This window comes from Trachemys scripta, chromosome 1, assembly GCF_013100865.1.
Source record: "Trachemys scripta elegans isolate TJP31775 chromosome 1, CAS_Tse_1.0, whole genome shotgun sequence".
In the NCBI taxonomy this organism is placed as follows: Eukaryota; Metazoa; Chordata; order Testudines; family Emydidae; genus Trachemys; species Trachemys scripta.
In genome coordinates, this window is record NC_048298.1 from 326,422,346 (window position 1) to 326,446,955 (window position 24,610).

A 24,610-nucleotide genomic window follows, 5' to 3' on the forward strand; every position below is an offset into this window, starting at 1 on the left:
CCTGCGGGTGGCTATATTACAACAGAAAAACTTCAAAAACAGACTCCAAAGAGAGACTGCTGAGCTAGAATTGATATGCAAACTAGACACAATCAACTCCGGTTTGAATAAGGACTGGGAATGGCTGAGCCATTACAAACATTGACTCTATCTCCCCTTGTAAGTACTCTCACACTTATTATCAAACTGTCTGTACTGGGCTAGCTTGATTATCACTTCAAAGGTTTTTTTTTTTTTCTCTTAATTAATTGGCCTCTCAGAGTTGGTAAGACAACTCCCACCTGTTTATGCTCTCTGTATGTGTGTATATATATCTCCTCAATATATGTTCCATTCTATATGCATCCGAAGAAATGGGCTGTAGTCCACGAAAGCTTATGCTCTAATAAATTTGTTAGTCTCTAAGGTGCCACAAGTACTCCTATTCTTCTTTTTGCGGATACAGACTAACACGGCTGTTACTCTGAAACCTGTCACATAATTGTCTGTTGTTGTTGGGGAGGAGGGGAATTGGTTTTTTTCCCCACACTTTCTGAAGCAGCCTTTGGGGCAATTATCATGTACCAGAGTTCCATGTTGTTCATATCTAGGGGGTTGGGTCCAGGCCTATGGCCAATACTAACATCAAGGAAGATAGCTGTGCACCTGTCTGGCTACAAATGGTGGCTGTAAAGAAGAGCAATCCTTTCTGTCTGAGCATCCTCTTTGCTCTTCGGCGGTGCTGACCCAGGTGGACACAACAGATGCTGCTGGTGTCTTTGCGGCAACTGTGCTATATGTTGCTAATGAACCTTGTTCCTTTTCATGTTGTTTTTCACACATTCCCCAAAGCAGTCACCTGAGGGCAGACACTCACCCCAGAGGTGGTGGGTGTGAGCTGCAGTTTCTCCAGACACTCTTTGAGGTGGTTTGTCTCTGCTCGGTATTCATCCAGCTGACGCTCCAGCTTCTCTCGACGGACTCGCTCGTATTCCAGCTGGGCCTCCAGCTCTCTAATCATCCTGCCAAACGCAAAAATCAGGCAAGCCAAGTCTCATGAAATGCTGTTAACTATGTCAGCTCCTGCCTCTGTTACTCTGTGGTGGCCCAAAAGGAGGGTGCAGGCACTATCCTGCTACTACAGGGCAAGATAGCTTATGGAGGCCTGGGGGTGATACACCTGAAACTGCCTTTCCTGCTGCTCCAGGAAGGAGTACTGGGTCCCCAGCACCTGCTGCCAGCACCAGCATAAATACAGGAAGGCCACATTCCAAACCTTGGTGGCCTTTTATCAGCTAAGGTGATTATTTAAGCACCAATAGCCTGCTCTCTGTTGTAAAAGAGTTCAAGGGAGACATGCTCCCTGCTCTGATGAGTGTGAAATCTCTTTGGGACTCTGGAGAAACACTACATACATTAGCCAGTGCCTGACCTCGCACCATGGGGAACTCTAAATTGGAATCCTACTCAGCTACTGCACTAGGTGGGGAGAAGAGAGAGAAGCTCTTTGCTGCTGTAAGAAGCCAGGTCTACATAGATGTAAGTTGGGTCTGAATGAACTCTCCCCTGACATCTAGTGATGAGCTGGGGGGTGAAGACTTCAGGAACAGACCGTATTTGCATAGACACACCTACTCCAGCTAGGTATGCAGCCGATGGAGCTGCTTTGCAAAGTGATCAGTTTTAACTAGTGGGGAGTTACAAATCACTTCACATAAGGACAGCCATACTGGGTCAGACCAAAGGTCCATCTAGCCCAGCATCCTGTCTTCTGACAATGGCCAATGCCAGCTGCCCCAGAGGGAATGAACAGAACAGGGAATCATCAAATGATCCATCCCCTGTTGCTCATTCGCAGCTTCTGGCAAACAGAGGCTAGGGAAACTTCAGATCATGGTTTTGCATCTCTGTCCATCCTGGCTAATAGCCATTGATGGACGTATCCTCCAGGAACTTATCTAGGTTGGGGTTGGGGTTGTTTTTTTAAACCGTGTTATAGTCTTGGCCTTCACAACATCCTCTGACAAAGAGTTCCACAGATTGAATGTGCATTGTGTGAAAAAATACTTCCTTTTGTTTGTTTTAAACCTGCTGCCTCTTCATTTCATTTGATGACCCCTGGGTCTTGTGTTATGTGAAGAGGTAAATACACTTCCTTATTTACTTTCTCCACACCAGTCATGATTTTATAGACCTCTGTCATATCGCCCCTTAGTCGTCTCTTTTGCGAGCTAAGAAGTCCCAGTCTTATTAATCTCTCCTCATATAGCAGCCGTTCTGTACACCTAATCAATTTTGTTGCCCTTTCCTGAACCTGTTCCAATTCCAATATATCTTTTTTGAGATGGGGTGACCAGATCTGCACATAGTATTCAAGATGTGAGCATACCATGGATTTATATAGAAAGCATATATTTATAATGAAAGCACTGAAGTATTGAAAGCAGGAGTGATGAAATGTTGTTATTCTTATTGTACGAGTAAAGGGCAGCAGAACTGTACTTAGCCTGCCCTTGATTGAGGGGGTTACCCTAAATTGAACCTCACTCGCTAAACAGGGGGTAGGGATGATAAACCCAGTGAAGCGGAGAGAGAGTTGGGACAGGTGTTTCTACCTAGTAATGTTGGCTCGCCCTCAGGAGTTTTAGACACCAGTTGACCCTCCTCTCATCCATGCACTGTTTAAAGACAGAACTGATTAGACTCAGCTGAGATGTTCTGTGATCACTGGAGCTGAAATCACTTAGGCTATGTCTAAACTAGAGACCTTACAGCGTCACAGCTGTACCGATGCAGGTGCACTGCTGTCAGATCTCTCGTGTAGCCTCTCTATGTCGATGGGAAAGAGCTCTCCTGTCGATATAATAAAACCACCCCCAACGAGTGGCTGTAGCTACGTTGGCAGGAGAAGCTCTCCCACCAACGCAGCGCTGTGCATAGTACCACTTATGCCGGCAAAACTTATGTTGCTCGGGGATGTTTTTTCCCACACCCTTGAGCGACATAAGTTTTGCCAACATAAGTGATAGTATAGACATAGCCTTAGACCGGCTGTGGGACAATGGGTGGGGTGAAAGACTGGACAGCCTGCTCTAGCAGTGAGATTTCCCACTACCTGCTGACATCACGGAGAGCTGTATTAAGTGGTGGAACCTCAGAACATGACAAGGCAGCGGAGAGTGGTGGCAGCAGGAGGTCGGCCAGCAGAGGCAGAGACTGACAGTCGTGACAGAGACTAGCTAACAGCAGCAGGCAGTGACAGCAGAGCGAACCGTGGCGGTGTCAGGCATTGCTCCATACCTTCCCCTCACCCCACCCCAGGATGGGAGGTGAACTCACATGAACACACCGCTGAACTCTGGGTCTTTGCTGACCAAGGACAGCAACTGTGGGTGGGGTGCAGGGAGACAGGAGTGGCATGTTAGAGGAACATTTGGATGTCAGACTTTCACACCACAAGATGAGAGACTGAGGCAAAGGACACTGCCCAATGTAGTCTGGGGTAGGTGTTTGCCCATGGTCATGGGGTTTTGAATTGTGATTGTGGGGTTTTCTCAAATTATTGCTGGGTTCCTTTTCCCTTTTTATTAAAAGTTTTCTTTGCTATACACAGCCTCAGTGCCTATGAGAGGGGAAGTACTGACGCTTAAAGGCAGTTGGGGGTTGTGGTTGGTTTTCCAGATTGCTGGGTGGGGGCTCAAGCCGGTTCTATTTTCTGTGGTTAGGAGAAATGCCTAGACATTGAACCTGGCCCTTGTTGCTACCAACGCCACCTGGCAGAAGGGTTACATAGGTAAAGACTAAATCATGTTCATGGGTGATAAGTCACTCAGAACCTATGGCTGTCATCACAGGCCCGAGCTGAAGGACAATAACCCTTAGCTGGCAGCACACTAGTACTAAAGTTTATACTCAACATAGACCAACCACTAGAGGGCAACATCATCCCATACACTGGAGCAGACCCGACAGCCTGTAGAACAGTGTTACCCAAACAGTAGATTGCAGGAAGGGTCTAGGTCAGGAGTGGCCAAACTTACTGACCCTCTGAGCTGCATACAACAATCTTCAGAAGTTCAAGAGCCTGCCGGGATTTGGGGCTTCAACCCCACACCTGCTGAAGTATCAAGCCCCGGCACATGCACCCCATGGGGCAGAAGCCCTGAGCCCCCCATCTTGGCTCAGGAGAAGCCCCTACCCCACCACCCCACTGCAAGGCAGAGGTCCCGAGCCCCCGCACCCTCCCATCTGGTAGGTGGAGAAGGGGGGGGGCACTCTGCGAGCCACACTTTAACAGTAAACGAGCCACCTGTGGCTCACAAGCCACAGTTTGGCCACCCCTGGTCTAGGTGTTGCTTTCCCTGTGTGCTCTTACTTCGCGTTGGGAGTGGGACTGGGCAGCAGGAGTGCGGAGGAAGTGCCTCCAAGGCATGCACAGGGCAGAGATAGGCTGCTGACTGTCCTAGCACTGGCTCTGGCCCCTTCCTCTGCGCAGCTGCTGCCCGCATCCCGCTGCTCTCACTTCCCCTGGGCAGCAACAGCAGGGAGGAAGCAGCCGGAGCCAGCGAGTGGCTAGTCAGCAGCCTGGTAGCAATCACGACCCAGCTGCAGGGGGAGGGGGACCACAGGAACGGGTGGGGCTGGGGGAAGCCGAGCAGAGGCCTTGGAGGCTAGGCTGGAGTAGGAAACAGGGGTAACGGTGGATCCCCAAAAGAGACAAAATGCTATTGATGGGTTGTCTTAGTAAAAAGTTTAGGACCCTTACAAGTACGTGCCAGGCTGCATGCTCGGCTCCCGGCCACAACTAACAGGACAAGAAAAATAACTGCAGAACCCAAGGGTTAGTACAAAATGGTGAAGGTTCTTCCAAACTGGTTCCTTAAACAATGGGCGCTCAGGTGGCAGATCTTGCATAGCAGTAGATGGTTCCCTTAAACTGTTTCCAAGCCTAAAGCTAAACCCCAAATAAGGAAGAGATTCGAAGATGAACCACAATGTGTATGTGGTTTACTATTGGTGAAGCTGCAGCAAGAGCTACTAAGCAATCCCTTTTTCAGTTTAGACGTTCACATTTCATATCCTGTCGTTCTTATTGTGACCAGCTGTCTAATGTCAAACTGAAACCGTGTCTGAGTCTGTTCTCCCTCACGCCACCATGAATCAACACCATCACACTGGGGTAAGTTAGAAACACACAGGCTCTGCAAATTTAAACGGAAGAAATACAGTAAGTATTATCCCCATTTTACAGAAGGAAGTACTGAGAGTTTGCCTGCCTGTCAGGTATGCGGCGCATCCAGAGCTCCCACTGAAATCAAGTGAAGTGCAGATACTCAGCACGTCTGAAAATCAGGCTCTGCCACTGTGATATTTGGGGCTGGTATCCTGATGCCAAATGCCTTACTGACAAGTGTTGAACAGAAAGAGCCAGATTGTTGCCAAGTCTATATGCTGACAAGGGAAAACTATGAGCTTTAGGATGAACTAAGGCCTGAGTGGCTCCTTTGCTTGCCTTTTTCACCCCAACGATTTATAAAACAAAACATTTTAAAATGTGCGAGTGGGCACTGAAAAGCCATTGGAGTGAATTTAATGCTCATGAAAAGCCAGGGAGGCAATAGCAAGTTTTCCCCACACTGCTTGGCCAGTGTGTCTTGAAACATCCATGGAGGAATCCTTTGTATGGAGACAGTAGAGTCTCCGTATGCCCACTCAGTCCTTGGTTACTCTGCAGATATTGTCAGCAAAGGAGCCAAATCAGTGCCAGTTGTAATGGGGGCTTTTGTGATGTGGATGCAACTGGACTGAAACTACAAATCCATTTTTCACAAGCCAAACAAGATAGTCATGACTTTTCGGTCACTACCAACCTTGGGTGGATGGATTTGAACACTGATTTAGAGCTGAAAGGGACCCTGTTAGCAGTCTCGAGTCATATCCTTTAAAGTTTTAAGTTAATACTTCTAATCCCACTGGTGACATCTTTTGCTCCCCCCAAAGCAAGAGTCTCTGCCAGCCCTGCTGTCCATCTGCAATCCTGCTGTAAGTTAGTTCTTTCCCAAACACGCACCTTTTATCAGTGACTAACAAGAGACATCGGGGATGCCAACAGACTGTAACAGAAAGAGAGAGAGAGAGACAGTGGCTCCGCAGGGACTCAGGCCCAGCTTTTAAAGATAATTAGGCACTGCATCGCACCTGGGACATAGGATCCTAAGAGCCTAACTCACTTTTGACAGTGACACTGAGTGGAGCAATGTGTAACTACCTTTAAAACTCTGGGTAAGTAACCAGGTGTCCAGGAGAAAGTTGAAGTAACCTACAAAAAGTGACACCACCATTTAATATTCCAAAATCATAGCAAGACAGTATTGCATTTCCTTTAAACTCAGGACATTTAAAAGAACATTTCTGTACAGTAATGAGACACTGGGGAATTAGGTAAACATTATGGAAGTGGCTATAAGCCCACGTATGCCTTTGCTGAGGTTTTTTAGACCTAGTAGCCATCTGATAAGTTCTTAACCATAGGTTCTGCATTTGAAACATAATAAATAAATACAATAATAAGTAACACTAATACGTTGCACTCTTCTAGCTCCTTCCATCCATGGATCTCTACAGATTTTACAAACGTTACAGAGTTAATTGAATCTTACTTTTCAGCCTCCCTTTCTTCTTTCTTCTTCTTCCTCTCCTCTACAGTTATTCCTCCCAGCTGTTTGTAGTTGCTGTAGGCAATTTCTAGAAGTTGTCGAAGTTCTTCAATCTTTTGGTAGGCTCTTACTGCAAGACAGACAGTTCTCTGGGTAACTAACATGAGGATGTGCGTGAAGATGCTGGGTTTTCTGAATGTTGGGAGATGTTTTTTGGCAGTAGGATCTATTAGCCTGTGGAACAGCCTCTCACAGAAGGTAGCAGAATCGCCATTACTGAATACATTTAAAACTACATCTGACACATCACTCAAAAAAATACTGTAAGGAACAATCTTGTGCTGGCTTTCCAGAGATGGACTAGATTTGCCTAAATTATCCTCTGTTCTAACTTCCATGATTAAAATATTTTTCTTCATTGCCACAATATATTTTAAAGCTCATTGGTACTGACAAAAGATTCTGCAGCAGTAGGGAGAAACTCTGCAAGTACAAATATTTTGTCCTAGGATTCTCATTCCTTCCGACCTGTTCAAGAGAAGAAACAGTAAAGAGAGAAAGAACTTACTGCGGGCGTCTCTTTTTTTTGCTTCATCCAGAATTAAATCTTCCGTGGTGTCTGTGCTCCCTTCCACGCCGTGTCTGTCGAAAAACCTTACATCGTTGTCATCTAATTCTTCGTCAGAATCGTCTCCCATTGCCCGTCTCAAAAGCTCAACAGCTGCCAGCCGGGCGAATCTGCACAACACAGTCAGTTGTTCAGATCCAGTAAAATACACACGCCCATCTGAAAAAGCAGCCCGAGTTCCACTGCTGATTAGAACACACACACTTGAATATATGTCAAAGAGCAGCAGCTGCCACACGTTCTAAAATGGTTTTTGCACCATTTTGATGAGGCTACACTTTTGCCTCAGTAATATCCTGTGGCAGTTAGTCGCACCGTTTAATACGTTGTGCAAAATTGTATTTTAAATTTATTTTGCCTTTTAATTGAATCAGATAAGCACCTGTGTTATATTTAAGGGTAAACAGGAGTGCCCAACTGGCCGCCTGCAGTGTCATTTTTTTGTATACCTTTATCATGTCTCCTCTCAATCTTCTCTTTTCTAAACTTAACAGGTCTCATCTTGCCTGTAGTGGGATGGCTGCCCCACTCCAGTAAAGAGGGGTTAAAAGCAGCCCTGGAGAGGGCTGTGGCTCTGAAAGGCAGGCTGATTGGGAAAGCAGCCCCAGCTGTGGCCAGCTTAATCAGGGCCCAGCCGGCCCTTATAAGAGGGCTGTGGGCCAGAAGGAGTCACTCTCTCTCTAGCTCCTGAGAGAGAAGGACCTGGCTGCCTGGGAGCTGAGCAGGGTACCTAGGGTGGAGCAGTGCTGGGGAAGGGCAGAGGGAGCTGGGGAGCTCCAGCCTAATAAAACCCCAGGCTGCAGGCCTTGCTAAAGGCCTACAAAAGGTACTGGGGCAGCTCTGAGATAGGCAGAGGCAGCTGGTCCAACCCCCCCCCCGCGCGCCAATGATGAGTGGTTTATAGACTGCAGTCTGCCCCAGTGAGCAGGGGCTAGATGGTGACTGGCAGTAGCCACTGAGGCAAGATGGGGATAGAGGGTTGGGGGTTCCCCTGGGTGGGGAGACCCAGAGCAAGGAGGTACTGTGGTGGGCAGAACTCCTGAGCAAAGGGCACCAGGGTCCGGGAGGGACACAGGGACCAGCGGCAGGCGAGACGCTGGCAGAGGACACTCTGGGCTGGAAGAGCTAATTCCCAGGATGACCAGCAGGAGGTGCCGGGCCGGTGAGTCGTCGCCCCGCCACATTGCCTTATGCAGAATTTGACACATCTCTAGTTACAATAGGTATATAAATACCCTCAGTAAAACCCTTTGCAACAGCAATAGAGCCAAATGGCTGTTATAACCCAAAGTTGAAATTCATGGGCTTGATTCTGCTCTCATCTACACCAATGTAAATCAGGAGTAACACTACCTGAAGTCAACAGAGTTACAGTGGTATAAAAGCAGTGAGTGCAGAATCAGTCCCTATACAAATAAATTACAGCTCAGAGATCTGAACTGCTACCTCTTGGCTACATCCTTTGGAGTCTCTCCAGCTTCATTTGTAATGTCGCAATCGGCTCCCATTTCAATCAACCATTGCAAGCAGCTTATGTGTCCTTGTCCAGCAGCTAAGGAAAAAGAATAAGTACTAAAGTCAATTATACACACTTTTATTTTAAAATGCCTTTTCCCTAACATGACATGACACTCCTTAAAGTATGAATAGTTTTTATACGTGTCACTAGGAACCTATGATGGAAATACCAGTTTATAATAGGCCAAATTCTACCCCAGAGTGTAAGCCTGTTTTTATTTTCATTTCCCCTTTTATGTAAAATAAATGTTATGGGCCGAGCCTCAGTTCTGTAAGTGGTGCAGGTGTACTGAAGTCAGGAGAAAGTTCTGGCCCTGTAGCTATCAGCCTGGAGTCTGATCTCGTGGTGCCTCCTGAAGGTACACTACCTAAGCTCATCCACTACAGGCTGGTCTGTTTGGTCCTTATTATCTGGAGTCCCCAGGTATGTTCTCAGCTGCGTGAAGTATTATGGCTTCTGTAACACTGGGCATCCATTAAAGGTTCCATACAGTATCCTAAGGATGAGTGCTGAACGGACAAGAGCTTTGATTGCCTGGGAGAGAATTCTGTAACTGGCTCATGGCTCTTGCAATGCAGCATAACATGAAGCTGCAGATCTACCATATGTTCTAAAACTATGGCGTGGCATTTTATGTTACTTACGGGTACTTTATTTATCTGCTATGCCTCCTGGTTATGATTAGGCCCAGATCCTCAAAGGCATTGGAGGTGCCTAACTCCCATTAATTTCAATAAGTTAGGCACCTAAATTGTTTTCGGGATCTGGGCAAATGCTTTTCACAAATGCCAACACAACCCCTGAGAAAGCACCAAACAACAGCTGCCCCCTGCATGTTTATTTTATCTGGGTAGCAGGCTTTTGGAGAGAGAGTGTGAAGTGCCAAGCAGTTCTGTTCTTTTTGGTCCTCCCTAACCATAGCTTTGTATCCCTACAACATTTATCTCTTTTCACAGGTTTTCTAGCCATCAATGTCATGGGATACCATCTGTTTACTCCTTATATTGGCTTTCCTTCACCCATCTAGAGCTGGTACAAACACTTGACCTGAAATGTTAACACCATTTACAACTTTCTCTTGCTCCTGTTTATGAAGTAACATGTTGGCATCAGGGTTGGGGGAGGAGAGCTTTGTTGGTTCCCTTTGAGAATTACAGCATTGACAGTTATCAAAGGGAAAAATCCATCTCTTTTGGCTTCCCACATAGCATATGATGTCAGAAGTAGGGCATCTGACTCATAATTAACAGTGCTGCAAAGAGGATGGATCTGAATCAAGCAAGTGGTAATTTTTTAGTGTATAACAGAAGAAAACCATTTGCTTTAGTGATTGTAACTCCTCAGATTGATGCTAACTTAAACATTGTACGACTGGAGAATAATTCCTGGAAAACATTAATCATATTTTTAAAAGAAAGTGACAGATTTTATGATTGATACAGAACAATTTATAATAATATAATCTACTATTGTTCCAATCCTAGAGGACACAGAAAGGAAAACACAAGCGGAGTAGGGCCCTAATTCAGCAAACCACTTAAACACTTGTTTATCCTTAAACACATGAATAGTCTCATTGGAAGTCAACAGACCAAGTGCTTCGTTGAATCAGGATCTGCAAGGGAAAATGTGTAATGGAAGTTTGTTTGCATACACTATACTGGCTGGGGTGTCTGTCTGTTTTAGAGCCTGAACCCACTCTGTGCCTCCCTCTAGCTCCATGAGTATATAGGCAGCTCCTCCTGGACAGCTGTGACCTAAGCTTAGGATGACCATACATCCCGTTTTGGCCGGGACAGTCCCTTTCTTAAGCCCTGTCCCAGCCACCGTGACTTTTTTGGCAAAAGTGGGAATTGGTCCCGTTTGCTCCTGCCAACTTGCAGCAAATGGGATAAATGCCCACTTTTATCAAAAAAGTGGTGTGTGGAGGAACATCTTGGGGGGGGGGGGAAACAGTGGTGATGCCAGCCCCACACACTGGGGGAGGCAGGGCTTGAGTGGGGGGCAGGTAGGGCTCAGGTGAGCAGCGAAGCCAGCCCCACGTGGGCGTGGAGAGCAGGGCTCCGGCAAACAGCTTGGGCCAACCCCACATGGAGGAGGGAGGGTGCTCAGGAGAGCCCCATGTGGTGTCCCATTTTCCCTTTGGGAAATATGGTCACCCTACCTAAGCTGGGTGTCCCTAACACTGAATAAACCTAGTTATCATTAGCTACACCTGGTTCTATGGTATATCTGCTTGCCTGTTGACACAACAACTGATGCGCCTTATGCATCTTCAGTGACATCAGAGGGCTTAACACCTTTGCTTGCGTCTCTGCCAACTCATAAGCACCGCTGCGGGCAGAGTCATTCCTGTCTCCCTCTTCACCCTCATTTGCAGTCACTCCCTTTGGTCCTTTTGGTCAGCTAGCCCGTATATCTGTATAAATATAAATTCCCCACACCCCACACGTGCACCACTCCTCCCTCCCCCTCAAGTGAACAATTGATTGGGGAAGGGTGGGAATGTAGCAAGGGAGAGCATGACACGTCTCCATCTTGAGTGCCTATTTTCTGCGTTCAGTTTGGCAGTTGAGGAAGAGGTGAATGCAGTCTGCGCCGATGCAAACAAAGGCCATGTCTATACTGTGGGTGCTGCAGGAGCATAGCTGCAGTGCTGTAGTTATGCTGCTCTAGCGCCCAGGGTGTAGAAGCAGACTACAGCGATAGAAGGGGATTATCCATTGCTGTAGGAACTCCACCTCCCTAAGCAAAGGTAGCTAGGGTCGAGAGAATACTTCTGTCAACCTAGCTGCATCTACACTGGAGATTATGTCTGTACAGTTGGAGCACTCGGGTGTGGATTTGTTGCATCCCTAAGTGTGTTAGCTATAACACAAGAACTAGGGATCACCAAATGAAATTAATAGGCAGCAGGTTTAAAACAAATAAAAGAAAGTATTTCTTCACACAACACACAGTCAACCTGTGGAACTCCTTGCCAGAGGATGTTGTGAGGGCCAAGGCCATAACAGGGTTCAAAAAAGAACTAGATAAATTCATGGAGGATAGGTCCATCAATGGCTATTAGCCAGGATGGGCAGGAATGGTATCCCTAGCCTGTTTGCCAGAAGCTGTGAATGAGCGACAGGGGATGGATCACTTGATGATTATCTGTTCTGTTCATTCCCACTGGGGCACCTGGCACTGGCCACTGTCGGTAGACAGGATACTGGGCTAGATGGACCTTTGGTCTGACCCTGTAGGGCCATTCTTATGTTCTTATGACAAATGCAACATGGTGGGCCAAAATATTTCCCATAACTTCAGTATCAGATGTAATGCTTGGTGAGGAAATGATGCAGTCTGCCAGTATTCAAAAACTGGAGGGGGAATGTTGACAACTTGTTTTATATTTTTCCCCAATTTTTAAAAAAACTTTAATTACTTTTCTACCAGCCTTATAAAGGTCAAAAAAGGGAGGGAAATTATGGAAGTCTTACAAAAAAAAATCCCTCTTTGTCTTCAGATTTCAAAATTAGAAAAATTTTGACGAGCTCTAACGGCAAACTGCAAAAAATAGCTCATACCTCCTGCATCACTCTGCTGCAAAGCAATGTGTTAGATAGTCCTGAATATATGGCATCATAGTCCTCTACAGTGTCCTACCGTATGTCTATTATGTGGTTTTGTATAATGCACATCACCATAGTGTCCAAGTGCTTAGAGCAGGGGTCGGCAACCTTTCAGAAGTGGTGTGCCGAGTCTTCATTTATTCACTCTAATTTAAGGTTTCACGTGCCGGTAATACATTTTAACATTTTTAGAAGGTCTCTTTCTAGAAGTCTATAATATATAACTAAACTATTGTTGTATGTAAAGTAAATAAGGTTTTTAAAATGTTTAAGACGCTTAATTTAAAATTAAATTAAAATGCAGAGCCCCCTGGACTGGTGGCCAGGACCCGGGCAGTGTGAGTGCCACTGAAAATCAGCTCGTGTGCTGCCTTCGGCCCGCATGCCATAGGTTGCCTACCACTGGCTTAGAGAGTAACAACAGTTCACAGTACTGTACAGTTCCATAGCTATATACACAATATTTCTACAGGTTGCATCTAAACGGATTAGAGTTGTTGGGGTTTTTATTTTTATTTTTTTGGACTTCAATTTGATTATTCTCATTTTTAAGCAATTCCCACCTATGCCTGCATGCACCACCAAAATGGATGTAACTTACTGTGGGAGAATGTACCCCTGTATTCACACCCTACACACTATTGTAATAATCTTTGTACAAAGTATGCCTTATGAGGTATCATTTGAAACTCCTAATTTGCTGGTCATTATTGTCCTGATACAATGTGGCAATACACATTTTATGTGAAGTTATAAGATTCCACTATATGGTGTTAACCCATGTTCCATACTGAGGTTGGCACATAGGTCTGTCTCAAACAAAGGAATGTGTGCTCTGTTTAATTTGCATTTAAGCAGTAAACAGAGTCCCAAAGCAGGAAGGGAAACAAAGGAAGCTCAAACAGGTGAGGAAAAAGCAGCCGGGAACATCCTTTCCCATAGGCTTTTTGTCTCTGGTACCCAGCTGGAAAGGTTTTTCAAGAGGGGGACAGAAACTATAAAAAGGAGGGACAAATATCTCAAGGACCCCCCTCTCTCCCTCCCTGCATGTCTCATTGACGGCACCTGAAGCAACAAAGGAAACATTCATTGGATACAGGGAGAAGGGGTCCTGACCTAATAAGTTTGTACTGCTGAAAGCATGTGGTGAGAAAACTGTGCTTTGAATTTAACATAGTTGGTTAAGTTAGACCTCGGCATTTTATCTTTGTTTCTTGTAACCATTTCTGACTTTTATGCCTCATTACTTGTACTCACTTAAAATTTCTCTCTTTGTAGTTAATAAATTTGTTCTGTTGTTTCATCTAATCCAGTATGTTTAGGAAACTCTGTTTCGGGTGGTAAATTGTATACATATTATTTCTATTAAAAAAATAACAAACTTTATATAAACTTGTATTGCCCAGGAGAGGGCTGAAATTTCCTGGGTGAAAATCTAAGACTGGGAGTGTGTTGGGGTCACCCTGCAGTATAACCAAGGCTGGTGAGAGCCAAATGTGGCTGGCAGGCTGCAGTTACACGCAAACACTCAGGTGTGGCTTGCATTCTGGAAGGCTTTGTGAGCAGCCGATGTGGGAACTCCTTCATCAAGGCATTTTAAGGCACCCCAGGTTGCAGGGCAAGGGTGGCACAGTTGCTCATATAGTCTAGATTGTACCCAGATATATCACACTTACATCCAGCTGTTTGCAACCTGGGATGCAGATCCTGGACTAGACGTAATAGGCTGCTGATGGAATGACCAGAGTGGCTGCCACAATGCAGAAATTTGGCTTACTTCAATCTTCACAACTGACTGCAGGGCAACGATGAAGACGATCAAACATGGTGGGGAAATGCATGATTAGGAGATTGGAGGGTGCACTGCACCATCTTGCTATCCTTGGTGATGCAGCAGTAGCAACCTAGACATTCACTTGTGATGTATACAAAAGTTGACGACCACCAAATATTCATTTTTTGGCTGCATAATCTCTGCTGGCTGCCCTTTGGAGCCCTTGGGAAAATGAGATGCTGTAGTTCATGAAGCTTACCCGATGAGCAGCCACTTAAATAAGTAAGTGAACAAGTCAATAACAAACAGTAATGAGCTGCAACACAGTTCCTAATTACTGACCTTTGTGCATGGGAGTGGATCCCTTTTCATCCCGTTCATTAATATTGATGATTCCACTTTCCACTAATCTTCTAAGTGTCACCAAGTCCCCTTTGAAGGCAGCCACATGGGCTGGAAATGCTAAATCTGAAAAATAGAACAGACATGATTCCAAGCAAATGCCAATAATTCCAATAAGCAGGCAAACAAGGTATTTTTTCACCTCACTTTTCATAGTTTCTCTCTCCAAATAATAATTTGAACATGGAAATATCATACTTGTTAGTGAGGTTAATGCACCCTTAATTGGTTGAAACACGGCTGCAGAACATAGCATTATCATCATAGGCTTCGCTAAGCATGTCTTGGCTACTGGCTACAGGCATCTTATAGTTCTACAGAGAGGAGATTCACTTCACATTTCTGTAGTAATAAATAGACCTTTGGTTGAAATTTAATGGACTAATAATGCTGGAAACTGAAGCTGTCTCCTTATTTTCAAGTCAACAGTCCTAGGTAGGATATACAATGTTTTAATTTTTCTTGGTGGAAAAATTATCCATTGAGGCACTTTGATTTTTCTTGTTAGTTGATATGATTAATACTAAGAAAAGACTAATAGATATGGAATGAGGGCTTGAAAAGTCAAGCAAGTCTTCCCTTCAGAATAATCATAATGAACCAGCTTCTGCTATCCTCTCTCTTGAATAATACCTTACTTATCAAGTAGTCCTATTGATTTCAGTGGGATTATTGCCAGAGTAAGGTATAACTCAACATAAATAAGTGAATCAAAATCTGGTCCTAAATATGTAACTGCCTGGAAATTTGTGGACATTGGAATATGTGTCAGATTCTAAAAGGAACATGAACAGCTTTGTATAACTAAAGCAAAAGGACTGCATAGCATGGTTTTGCTGTTTGTTTTCATTATGAGAAAATCGGAGACATGACACATATGTAGCATCACAATCGGAAATCTAGGCCTTTAAATATCAATAAAGGTAACAACTTTTGGAAGGTTCAGCTGTTTCTCACACTGATTATACACACAGTTCCACTTGAAAGTTAGAATCACCTGCTGTTCATTAGAATCACCTGCTGCTCAGGTCATTTGTATCAATCATTTCTACAGAGTTATTTTTGCATTGTGGCATTTTCTGTTTTACAAGCTAGCATCTCGGAAGCTTTTCAGGCTTCTACTCACTTTCCTGTTCTTCTGGATGATCTCTCTCATGTTCCACGCTGTCGACGTACTGCACAATATTATCCTTATAGAACCTCTGTGCCAAGTCCTTTGGGGTCTCCCCATGGTCATTCCTGGCTTTCAAGGTGTGAGACACACTGGTCATTTTACTAACCAAGAACTTAAAACAATGCAGGTGGCCCTCCATTGCTGCCAGATGAGCTAATGCACAAAGGAAGAACATGGCAATATTAAACCGAAGCACAGCCACTTGCCAAACAAAGAGCTAATTGGCTAAGTTGTGTTTACTGTTCAAAGCCTACTGTTAGAGTCGGATTTGATTTGATGTCAGCTAACTGAGGGTTATTCAGGTTTTATTAGTCAAAGACAAAACAGCACAGTACATAAATGTGAGGATTAATATCTCACCAGTCCAGAGAGCAGCTTCAAACCTGCTCCAAAGTGTGAGCTTAATTCACCTTATTTATATTTTACATACATAGTGTAGTTATTTACAACAAGCAGAAGATTAATCTAATTTCATATCTATTTTTCTAAAAACATCGAAGACCAACCATAAAAAATAACACTATTATTCAATCAAAGAGTACAAATAGTGTCAGACCATAGTGCCACAAACAGTTTGTCCTAATGTACCTAGCAGCAATTTACATGTAACATTCCTTAACAGAACATGCATCTTGTTTCTGACAGTTCCCACATGTAAAGGAACATAGGTTTTTACTAGTAGTAGATTTCCACAATAAAGCTTAGCATGAGATACACAGCATCCTAGGAACACAGTTCATAATTATTCTGGTTCAGATATATTTGCTAATACCACCGAGACCCAAATCCAGCCCCCTTCCCACCACACACACAGCTGGGGAGGCTCTCCAGGCATGTACCACTGCATGAAAAGTGGGGGCAGGACTCCAAGAGGCTGGACTAGAGATGCTCACACCTTGCCCAGTGCAGAGCTCAGCACCGCAATGCAAAGGAGGCAGAAGGAGGCTGGCTAGGGACAGAGAGAAATGGAAGATCCACTGCTGAGATGATCCAGCCATCCTTCCCTCCCCACAGGGCTGGGGCATGTGAGCGATCAGACAGGTTACTTCAGCCACTGGGACAATGTGTTATCGGGGATGCCATCTTTTGGATGAACACCAGCCTGAATCCCGATCACCTATGGCTGTTCAAGATCCCCTAGCACTTTTTGTAAGAGTAGAAGTTTAATCTTGTTGTCCTAGCTCGGGGTGGCCAACCTGTGGCTCCGAAGCCACATGCGGCTCTTCAGAAGTTAATATGCAGCTCCTTGTATGGGCCACCCCTATCCTAGCCAAATTCTAGTTCAGGTGGAGGCAGCAAGCTTCCAATGGATGGGACACCTTGAGCAAGTCACGTCACTGCCCCGTTCCTCAGTTTCCCCATATATAAGCTGGGAATAATAATACTTATGTTCCTTTGTAAAGTACTTTGAGGTCTGTTGATGAAAGGTCCTATAAAGTAGCAAGTAATTACACTTTGTTTCTATAAATTTGCCCTATAATTTCATCTCTATACAGAATTCCTATTCCTTTTCTGTCCTGAATTGTTGTATAGTATTGCTGTGTACAGCAGCTGCTGTGTTCTACTCCAAAGGGGTTACATGTCACCTTACTGATATTACAAGGTACTGGAAGGCTTAATTATACAATATTTGTAAAGAGTGTTGACAACCATAATGAAATGAGCTATGGAAGTGCAAAACCTATGCTCATTGCATTATAAACTGTAGTATTTTCCATTCCCATCAGTGGGAAAGGGGAAGGAGGAACTGAATGTCAAATAAACACTTATTAGTTACCTAATGTCACTGCATGAAAATATTCTGTATAATATGGCTGATATGCTACTGACAGAAAGATGGACTATTTCACTGTAAAGTCCATTATTGTAAAGAAAAATCATTTCTCTTCAATTAAGAATCCTATTACCCCATAATAGTTAAAACATTATACCAGTTCAAGCACCACTAATGTATTTCACATAAGTAAATTCTTGCCATGTGTAAACTAAAGGAACAATCTAACAAACTAAGCACAGCCTTCTACTCCATGCAAATTCTATGAGGCTCTGCAGCAAAATGCCTGCTGCATAAGGCCAGAATTCAGGGGGGACATCATGGCTCCATTGAAGTCAATGAGAGTTTTGCCATTGGCTTCAGCGGAGTCAGGATTTCACCCAAGCAGTTGCAGAGTTTCCCAGGGAGAGGTGAGTTTAACATATATATGCTTAATGTTAGGTACAGATTATGATATTGTAGGTGGGGCTGGTAGCACTGCCTATTCCCTATCATCAAGGTGGCCTGACACTTCTTATAAGATCCTGTTTTCAGTTGCTTATAACTTTGCCGAACTTTAACCATTTAGGCTGAAATTTTCCATGCCAGGAATCTGCCTCAGGCTGATTTTTTGTTGTTGTCATTTAATTTCAGCCAAATTATGTTGCTTTGCCCATTTAAAAAATTCGGTTAAGGATTTCTTTGAAAAGGCCTAGCACTCCCACACTTTGGAGCAGGGATTTGAAATTAGGCAGGTGGGTGGCCTTTGTGTCAGGATATGCCTTTTGCCATCCCTGCCTTGTTCTAACCACTCTGCTTCCCTCCTCCCCCCGAATTTGGCCAAGTTATAAGCCTCTGAAAAATTGCAGTTTGCACATGCTCAGTAGAGACTTCTTAGATTTTAGCAGCTAAGTTCCCTGAAGATTCATACTGGGCATGCTCCCATCCAGGACTGAGCAGAACTTTCCCTGCAATTGCAGCTCTGGGCTGCTGCAGGCCATGCGGATTCTGGCTCCAGATACCTGAACTGAGAACTGGGAGACTGTTTTGCCTGTGCTCTCAGTGACTCCCCATCACTGGGCCAAGGCAAGGTACAAGAGGAAGCTGCCTGATTCAAATGCAGAGGGGACAAGAACAAGATCTGAAGAAAGGCAGGAGGAGTAGACTGGGACAAGAAGCCTGAGAGGGGAGACGAAGATTGGCTGGGCCAAGAGACTGGGAAAAGGAGCTGGCAGGGGATGACACTGATATTTGATGAGGCGCCTGAGGAGGGAGACTGGGGCTAAGAGCAGGGAGCCAGTGGGAATGTGTGTGGGGTGGGTGAGTGGAGGTTTGGGTGGGGAGAGAGACAGATCAGAGGAAGACCAGGTGATGGAAGACTGGGACTAGCTGGACAAGGGGACTGGACATTGTGGGGAAACTGGGACAGGTACGCTACTGTCAGAAAAATGGAATATTTCACTGTAAAGTCCATTATTGTGAAGAAAAATCATTTCTTTACACTGAAGGGGTGAGACTTGGAGCTTTTTTAGACAAACAGTGAGTGACAAGATGCAGCGTAAATCTACCTCACACTTGCCTGCCATGCACTAATTGTCCGTGTAAGCCCTGCCTCCATGCTCTAAAAAGTTCCTAATGCGCTTTGATCTACTTCTGTTTCAAAGCAGAGCAGATCATAGTGCACTAGGGAATTTTTAGTGCGCAGCAGCAGAGTCCATATGGGCAGTGGTATGCAACATGCTAGTGCGACACAAATTTACACCCCAGCATACTGTGCATTAAATGTTCATCTGGACAAGTCCTAGGACCTGCTGGGCAAGGAGACTGGCACTAGGATGAGACACCTGAGAAATGGAGACTGAAACTTCGTACTTGATGAGAATGGGACTTGGATGAAGAGACAGAATTGGGACAAAAGTAGATGGGCCAGAATCTGATCTCAGTCAAATGTAAATCGGAAATAACTCCTTTGAAGACACTGGGGTACTCCAAACTTATTCCAGTGTCACCGAGTTCAGAATATGGCCCAATAGTTGCAACTTGGGCTATAGGAATGGGAAAGTGCCATAGAATATGTTTGATGAAACTCATCACTGGTTGCCATTACAAGAAGTCAGCATTAGCTAACAATTACCAGGCATCAGTGTTACAGATAACATAAATTCCCCCAATTCTTAGAAGATAACTGTGGCAACTGTGTGAAATCTGTTAGCAAATATTGCTAGTGTAGATGATTTCTCATATGCTAAATATTCACATAACAGAGCAACTAAAAGCCAAAAGTTAGAGCTGTAGACTTCCCCACCCCTCCCACCCCAAGGTACCTGGAAGATTTCCATTGTTATCCACGTCATTTATAGTAGCTCCCCATCTAATAAGAAGCTGCAAACAACCCAAGCGGCCATGAAAAGCAGCATAATGAACTGGCTTCCAGTCATTCCTATCTGAAACATTTGCATCCTAGAATGAAAGAAGCAGGTTCATTTATTTAGTTCCTTTATGTTTCAGTAGAAACAACATGTACATCAGAGATCACATTTGTAAATAGAAATCAGGTATTTATAGTAGGTGACCAAAACAGTTATGAAAACCTATATAAACTTTTAAGTTACTTTAAAGAAAGATGCTATGAACAAATGATTCCCATTTATAGGCATATAGATAATGCTTCCCCTATGTTTTTTTGTTTTATTTAAAAAATTAAAACACACACACACACATATATATATATATATATATAACATTTTTGACATACTCTGGCCATGTTGCTGCTCACAATATGTTAGATATAAATTTTATTTTTTTAAGCTAAAAAATATCAAGATTGAAAAAGGTCATGATAATAAAAGCTTCTGATCTCTATTTAACTGTCACTATCAGCTAATGAAATGTTCTACTTTTCCAAAATATTCATTCTTTTTAAATTCTTGGATCATTTTCCTTATGTGCCTCATAATAAATAACATTAATTTAAACTAAATATGCTCTCACCAATAGCGCACAGATAATAATTAAACTACATGTCAAATCCTACAGTCCTAAGTCCCATCAAATCAATGGAAGTTTTTGTTTGCAAAAGTATACCATGATTTGGCCCTACTGTAGGAGTTGTAATGATATAATGCAAGTGTGCCGTGTCCCCAAAAAAAAGAAAAATCCCCTTAGAAGATAAAATTTCCTCACCATTCCACTCCGGAGTATGGTTTGTAAAGTGTATGATTGTCCATGGGCTGCAGCTAGATGTGACGGATTGCATCCTCGGTCATCTTGAGCTGTTAAGTTTACTCCATTCATTACAAGGGCCTAAATAAATACAAAGCAGAAATTCAGTTTACAAAATTAAAGAGCAAATGTCACCTGGGAGGATTACTTTATACTGTCACCAGGGTAACTTCTGAGTGAAGTAGGAAGGAGTTCATGGATGTTGTCTTCTCTCATAGTGATGAGTGCAGTATATTGTGTGCCCCATCTTTCTGTCTTCTATCTGCCTGTTGTGTCTTGCCTTACATTTAGATCATAAACTCTTTGAGGTAGAGACCATCTTTGCATTCTAGGTTTGTATAGCAGCTAGTATAATGGGGTCTTGGTCCCTGACTGGGATTCTAGGCACTGTCACTATACAAACAATAAAGAACATAATAATAATGTATAGTAGATCTATCTTGTGTGTTATTTACAATCAGACATGTTTCTAATTCTGAAAATATCTAGGTGAGGTTTCCAAACACATCTAAGGCAGGGGTTCTTAACCTTTTTCTTTCTGAGACGCCCCCCCAACATGTGATAAAAACTCCAGGGCCCAACTGTGGCACAACAACTGGTTTTCTGCATATAAAAGCCAGGGCCGGCATTAGGGGGCAGCAAGCAGGGCAGTTGCCTGGGGCCCCCTGCCACAGTGGCCCCCATGAAGCTAAGCTGCTCATGCTTTGGCTTCAGCCCTGGGTGGTGGGGCTCAAGGCCTCAGGCTTCAGCCCCATGCGGCGGGGCTTCGACTTTCTGAGCTGAGCCCCGGCGAGTCTAATGCTGGCCCTGCTTGGCGGACCCCCTGAAACCTGCTCGCGGTCCCCCAGGCCCTGGACCCCTGGTTGAGAACCACTGATCTAAGGGATACAGATGTCCAGTTGGCATCTAAATATCCTATACAGCTTTGAAAACCCCACCATAGTGTACAGTATGAATCTTTGTTACCACGTCTTTTCAGGACACTGGAGTAAATCCTCAGCTGGTGTGAACTGTCACAGTTCCACAATGGGTGAGGATCTGCCCTATTTACTTTTGATGTAAATATTTACACTTACCTGCATACAAGCATCATGACCTCTGATAGCAGCAAGGTGAGCTGCTGTCCAGTCTCTTATAGCTAAAGCTGTTATATCAGCCCCATGCCAAAGCAGCCAGTGAAGACACTACCAATCAAATCAAAGACAAAGACATTCACATTTGTTTTAAATATAGGTAATTATCATGGATCCAGTATACAGTTCTAATAGGGAATTCACTGCAAATATCAGTTGATATTACGTTTCAAAGCATTATCGGAATTCTTCATTATTACAATAAGCCACAACAGGGAATGCATTAGTAAGTTGTAGCTGCATTAGAAAACTACAGCTTCATTCCTTCATCCATCCAAGAAATGTACCATTAGCCTACTAAAGTGGACCCAAGCATACCTTACTGATCTTACAGTATGGCTTATGTAATTTTACATTTCAATTTTAAAAGATTTAAGATGTAACCTATAGGGCTATTTGTGTAATGTATCTTTCCACTATGAAAGTGGAAGGATAAATTTAAAAATTGGAGAAATGGGCACAAACATCCTTCTGTACAATTCTAATTATGTTTATTGCAAACAAAGAAAAAAATCAACTCTTTGTCTTCCTACATTTTTCTGTTTAGACTCCCTGGACTTGTGGTACCCTTTCTCTCCTCCCATCCTCACTTTCAGAGGTATTTTGTGCTCTAGTGGTCACTTCCAGCAGCTCTAGATGCTCTCCAGAGCATCAGATAAAACTTTCTTTGTTAGATGTACAATATTTTCTCCAGCAGCAGTTTAAGCCAGGCTCCATCACTGGTTCCTCTGTTGTCTCTATAACTGGGGCATTGGTGAATGTTGGCTAGATGAGACTCAACCCAAACAAGACCACAACCTGACTTACAGGGTGGGGGGATCATTGGGAAAAATGGCAGAAGTTATAGGAACAGCCCAGACTGATGAGATATGAGCACAGTTTGTTTCTAAAGACCAAAACCTGGGGGTCTTGTTAGCTCCCTGCTGGTTTCTGGACACGTGGAAAGCAGCAATGTATTTCTTATTACTTGCATTTAGCAAGAAGCTTCCTTTGGCATATGGCTTTTACCATAGTTACCCATGCGTTTGTCGCTTCAAGGTTAGATTGCTACAGTGCATTCCACATGAGGTTACAAGATGATACAGCAGCTTGTTCAGAATGTGGCAGCCCAGTTTTTAATCTCTGGAAGCTCATAACACTGGTGCAGGGGTTGTCAACTAATTTATGGGTAAATAGTTAAGGTGTTGATTTTGACCTGTAAACCCCTAAATGGTTACAGTCCTGTCAAGTCCTTCTTCAGTCACCTGATGTACTCAGACTAAGATTCCATTGGTATCAAAGGGAACTGGGCTGGTGGCACAGTTCGCAGATGGAATCAATGGCTCTTAAATTCACTTTTCATCTAGTTGGCCTGCGCTCAGATTTGATTACCTTTAGGACCTGCGGTAAATGTTACATATTTCCCTGGGCTTTCCCTGAAGTGACGGGGAGGCAGACTGAACAGGGTTGCTTGAGGGATGGAGGAAGGCATGAGTCTGTAAGGAAGACTATAAATGGAGCCTATGTTAGGACAGGGAAAGTCTCCTCTAGGTTGTTCTGTAATGTACTATGAAATCCTGCGACGCTGAATACACGTAACATGCCTAAGGCATGGAAAAGGCACAATAAGTCTAGAAAACTGAAAAATAAGATATTAATTTCTGCATCATATTTAAATTGTATATTCATCATGATAAGTTCCTGCTTTACTAGTGCTGAATGGATTTACTAAGCAATAAATAGACAAAGAGATTATTGATTCAGTCAGATCAGCATGAGTTTGCAAGCTTGTGTTCAGTCCCCTGAGAAGGAAAGCATTGATTCATAGGAACCTTGTTGTGTCCTAGATCTAAAAAAAGTTTTACCTCCAGGCTTCCAGAGTGTGCTGCACAGTGCAAAGGTGTAAATTTATGGACTAAATCCACCTCATTAATACTGGCTCCGCTTTTTACCATTGATGCAAGTTGTTCTACATCACCGGCTTTCACTGCCTCATGTATGTTAGCATAATTTGGCTTCTTCTTGACAGCTGTTGAAGAATAACAAAGGGTCATTAACCACTCGGATTACATTGTGGGGACATGAAACACAGAATGAATCAGAAGATGCTGATATGGAAAGGTATATTAGTTTTGAAGATGCTTAACAGCAATATAATGAACCTGATCTTTACTCTGACGAAACTCCCCATTCCTAGTAGCCAATATGAACTTTTTCAGAATAAGGGCTGTAGGACTGGACATTATGTCTGTGAGAATCTTTATCACACCGTCAAACCTACTGAAACATCAAGTTATCCTTTACTACATTTTGATACCAGAATGACAACTACTATAGAGAGTGATTCTTTGTCCAGTAATAATGCTTAGCTCTTACATAGTGTTTGTCATTAGCAGCTCTCCAAGCATTTTGCAAAGGAGGTAAGCATCATTATCCCCATTTTACAGATGGAGAAGCTGAGACACAGAGACAAGCCCAAGGTCACCCAGCAGGGGAGCCAGGAATAGAACCCAGTCCAGTGCAGAATCCATTAGGCTACACTTACTCTATTAATCATCCTGTGTGGCTTGCTATTACTAATAGCTATGGCATTTCTTAGGCCTGGTCTACACTAGGCGTTTATGTCGAAGTTATCGCCGTTACATCGAATTAACCCTGCACCCGTCCACACTGCGATGCTATTTAGTTCGACATAGAGGTCTCTTTAATTCGACTTCTGTACTCCTCCCCGACGAGGGGAGTAGCGCTAAATTCGACATGGTCATGTCGAATTAGGC

General features: G+C 43.8%; 1 protein-coding gene across 1 annotated transcript in view; it reads right to left on the reverse strand.

Annotated features, from left to right (window-relative positions):
* ANKRD42 (ankyrin repeat domain 42) overlaps window positions 1-24,610 on the reverse strand; it is a 39,929-nt gene that overhangs the window by 8,480 nt on the left and 6,839 nt on the right. The window contains exons 2-11 of the mRNA XM_034759672.1: window positions 23,699-23,862; window positions 21,798-21,905; window positions 20,683-20,802; window positions 19,824-19,959; window positions 15,699-15,899; window positions 14,513-14,638; window positions 8,710-8,815; window positions 7,204-7,373; window positions 6,639-6,765; window positions 857-1,001 (exon numbers count right to left, since the gene is read on the reverse strand). Coding sequence (XP_034615563.1) covers window positions 857-1,001; window positions 6,639-6,765; window positions 7,204-7,373; window positions 8,710-8,815; window positions 14,513-14,638; window positions 15,699-15,899; window positions 19,824-19,959; window positions 20,683-20,802; window positions 21,798-21,905; window positions 23,699-23,862 — 1,403 coding nt within the window. The remainder of the gene's footprint in view (window positions 1-856; window positions 1,002-6,638; window positions 6,766-7,203; window positions 7,374-8,709; window positions 8,816-14,512; window positions 14,639-15,698; window positions 15,900-19,823; window positions 19,960-20,682; window positions 20,803-21,797; window positions 21,906-23,698; window positions 23,863-24,610) is intronic.